The sequence below is a fragment of the Paramisgurnus dabryanus genome, chromosome 2 (genome assembly GCF_030506205.2).
Source record: "Paramisgurnus dabryanus chromosome 2, PD_genome_1.1, whole genome shotgun sequence".
NCBI lineage: Eukaryota > Metazoa > Chordata > Actinopteri > Cypriniformes > Cobitidae > Paramisgurnus > Paramisgurnus dabryanus.
Window position 1 is genome coordinate 24,496,771 of NC_133338.1, and position 2,672 is coordinate 24,499,442.

The 2,672-nt window shown below is 34.5% G+C and overlaps 1 protein-coding gene across 1 annotated transcript; it reads right to left on the minus strand.

Moving 5' to 3' along the window:
- Positions 1 to 310: 310 nt before the first annotated feature.
- Positions 311 to 1,832, minus strand: gpha2 (glycoprotein hormone subunit alpha 2). Its single transcript, XM_065248556.1, has 3 exons — positions 1,697 to 1,832; positions 1,205 to 1,389; positions 311 to 415 (listed from the first exon to the last, which is right to left on the minus strand). The coding sequence occupies exons 1-3, from the start codon at positions 1,812 to 1,814 to the stop codon at positions 311 to 313; spliced, it is 408 nt and encodes a 135-aa protein (XP_065104628.1). The 5' UTR covers positions 1,815 to 1,832.
- Between the last annotated feature and the right edge of the window lie 840 nt (positions 1,833 to 2,672).

The following is a 2,672-nucleotide window of genomic DNA, read 5'->3' on the forward strand; positions in this document are numbered from 1 at the left end:
GAATTTTGTTTGAGACATGATAGCAAGGATTAGTTATTGATATGTAAAGAAATAAAAACTTGATTTAATACAAATGTAAAACGATGTGTAAACACCACACCTTTAGGAAAACGACACAAAAAGTTGTTCAAAAAGTACAATCTTTTTGTAAAATATCATTTTAAACCTTATGTAATATGTAGGCCTACATTCCTGATGTCATTAGGTCAGACTGACATTAGAAAAAAAAAAAAAAAAAAAAATGTAAAATCAGAATATTATTTTATTATAATCACACAATGATCTTTTCACAAGTTCCTCATGTGGAGTCTCAGTAACGGGATTTGTGACACATGTTGCAGCGACAGGCACGTGCACTTAAGATCTCAATATCATCATGGTGTTGGCCACGAGGACAGTGAAGACGGATTTTAACCTGAGAAAGAAAACTAATCAGTAGAGCATTTAACAAATGACCAAAAAAACCCAATTAATTATTACTACTATTAAATATAATGCAGACTTTTCACAATGGAATTATAGTGAAATTATATAATCCAACATCACTGAAGTAATGGGACAATGTTCTTAAAAAACATAATAGGGCTGAAAATAGGGCTAGGTATCGATTCAGATGTTCCAGATCGATTCAATTTCGATTCACAAGCTATCAAATCGATTCGATTTCGATTCTCGATTCAATTTTCGATTCCGGTTCTCGGGTCGGTTTTTATACTCGATTCTCGATTCAACTCAATGAATATAGATTTAATACAAATACTATTTTAATAAAAAATAACAGTGAACATAAGTTTACAAGAGGGTAATTAATAAAAAGAAATTCAAAGCCACAACACTATCGTTGTCGTCTTGCTTGTGAAATCTAAAATGCTTCCATACCTCTTACTTTTTATGCGAAGGTGGCATCAACGTCGATGACGCACCTAAAACTGCCATTTTAAGCACTGAATGAATGAATGACAGGCTCGCCTCTCGCTCCTTGGTAACATCGCGCAAGGCAAAAAAGAGAGTGACATCTAGTGAAGAAGACTAGTAGTTTGATTAACGTTAATCTTACGTTCAATGTTTGCAGAAAAAAATTGGGGGAAAAATCGATTCTGCTCTTTGATAATCGATTCTGAATCGACCACGTAAAAAACCCCCACGATTAATCGAAAAATCGATTAGCCAGCCCTATTAGAAAAACATGTTGTCAGTAATCTACCTTTACATCCTTGCTAATGGTGCAACAGCGTGAAGCAGACGTTATGTTGTGGGTAAAGTTGGAGGCCACTGATACAGAGTAACGGGAAGGGAAAGCGCTCGACTCACAGTAACCCACACAAGCATAGACCACCTGGGTTCCTTGACACGTCCCACGTTTGTCTGTCCGTATGGTTACATTAAATGCTAGATGTAGAAAGAAGGATGCCAATTTTTACTGTAGATATGATTTAGTACACACTTAAAACGAATGTCTTAAAACAACACATGTTGTGTCTAGTTGAGGACAGGTCATTAAATGTGTTGCCCTTAACTAGACACATCTCTGTGTTATTTTTGGAACAACACACTTTGTGTTATTTTAAAACATTTTGTGTTGTCTTTTGTATTTATTTGAACACAAAATCAACACAAACACATAATGTGTAAAAAATGAACACATCCTATCTTAGAGTGTATGTAATTTGGATAACAGGAGTTTGCTTTTACTCACGGAACAGGTGGCAGCCAGGACTCAAAGCTTGAAAACTCCAAGTATAAGGCATTAGCAGTACTAACAGTACCAAAAGCAATGTGAGTACAATCAGATCAGATGTCATAGTGCGGAACATGATGATAATGTTAACCTGCAGACAATCAAGCAAATAATTCAGTCAGAATTCAACTCATTGAGAATATAGGGTTATATATGAAAATGCTATATGAAAATAGAAATACTGTTTATGTGCATTATGCTGCAATATTGATCAATAACAAAACGATGTGTCATTGTGAAAAGATTCATCTAAGCTTAATACCTCTATAGAAAGTTGATGAAGTGCATGCAATTCAACACTACTTTATCATAAAATAACGTTTTTTAGACTAAATGCAACACAATTTCCAGATGTTTACCCAAAATGTTTCTAAAAAAGTCTAAAGATATATGCCAACATGATGTACATACAGCTTAAATTATTTCTTGATGCAAAAATCAAAAGTATTTCAAATATTAGAACCTAAAAGGAAATAGCCAAGTTTACCTGTAGATGTGGATCCTACTTTGACAAAGTGTGTGCAGATGAAATATTGATCTCAAGACAGATGCAAGTGTGCAATTCTTTGTCTCAGAGTTATTTATGTAGTGCAGGTAAAACTGAGCCTCAGCTTCCAGTATAGTCCCACCCACTAACCAATGTGTCCTCTTCACTGTGCATGTTTATCAGGATACCCTCCCCATTGCCATGTACATTCACTTATTGCTGTTCACTTTCTCGTTCTCTACTTGACTGACAAACTGAACTGTATGACCTCTCAGTATTCCCCTTATGTAATTTCTCATGCTGCTTTTAGTCAAACTAAACAAATCACGATCTTTCAATCCAAAAGTTTGAATGAACTCAAGTACAAATTTTATTGCAACTAATACACATAAAATTACTCTGAATTGAAAAATATTCACAAAGGCATTTTAATGTTGGAATCATATT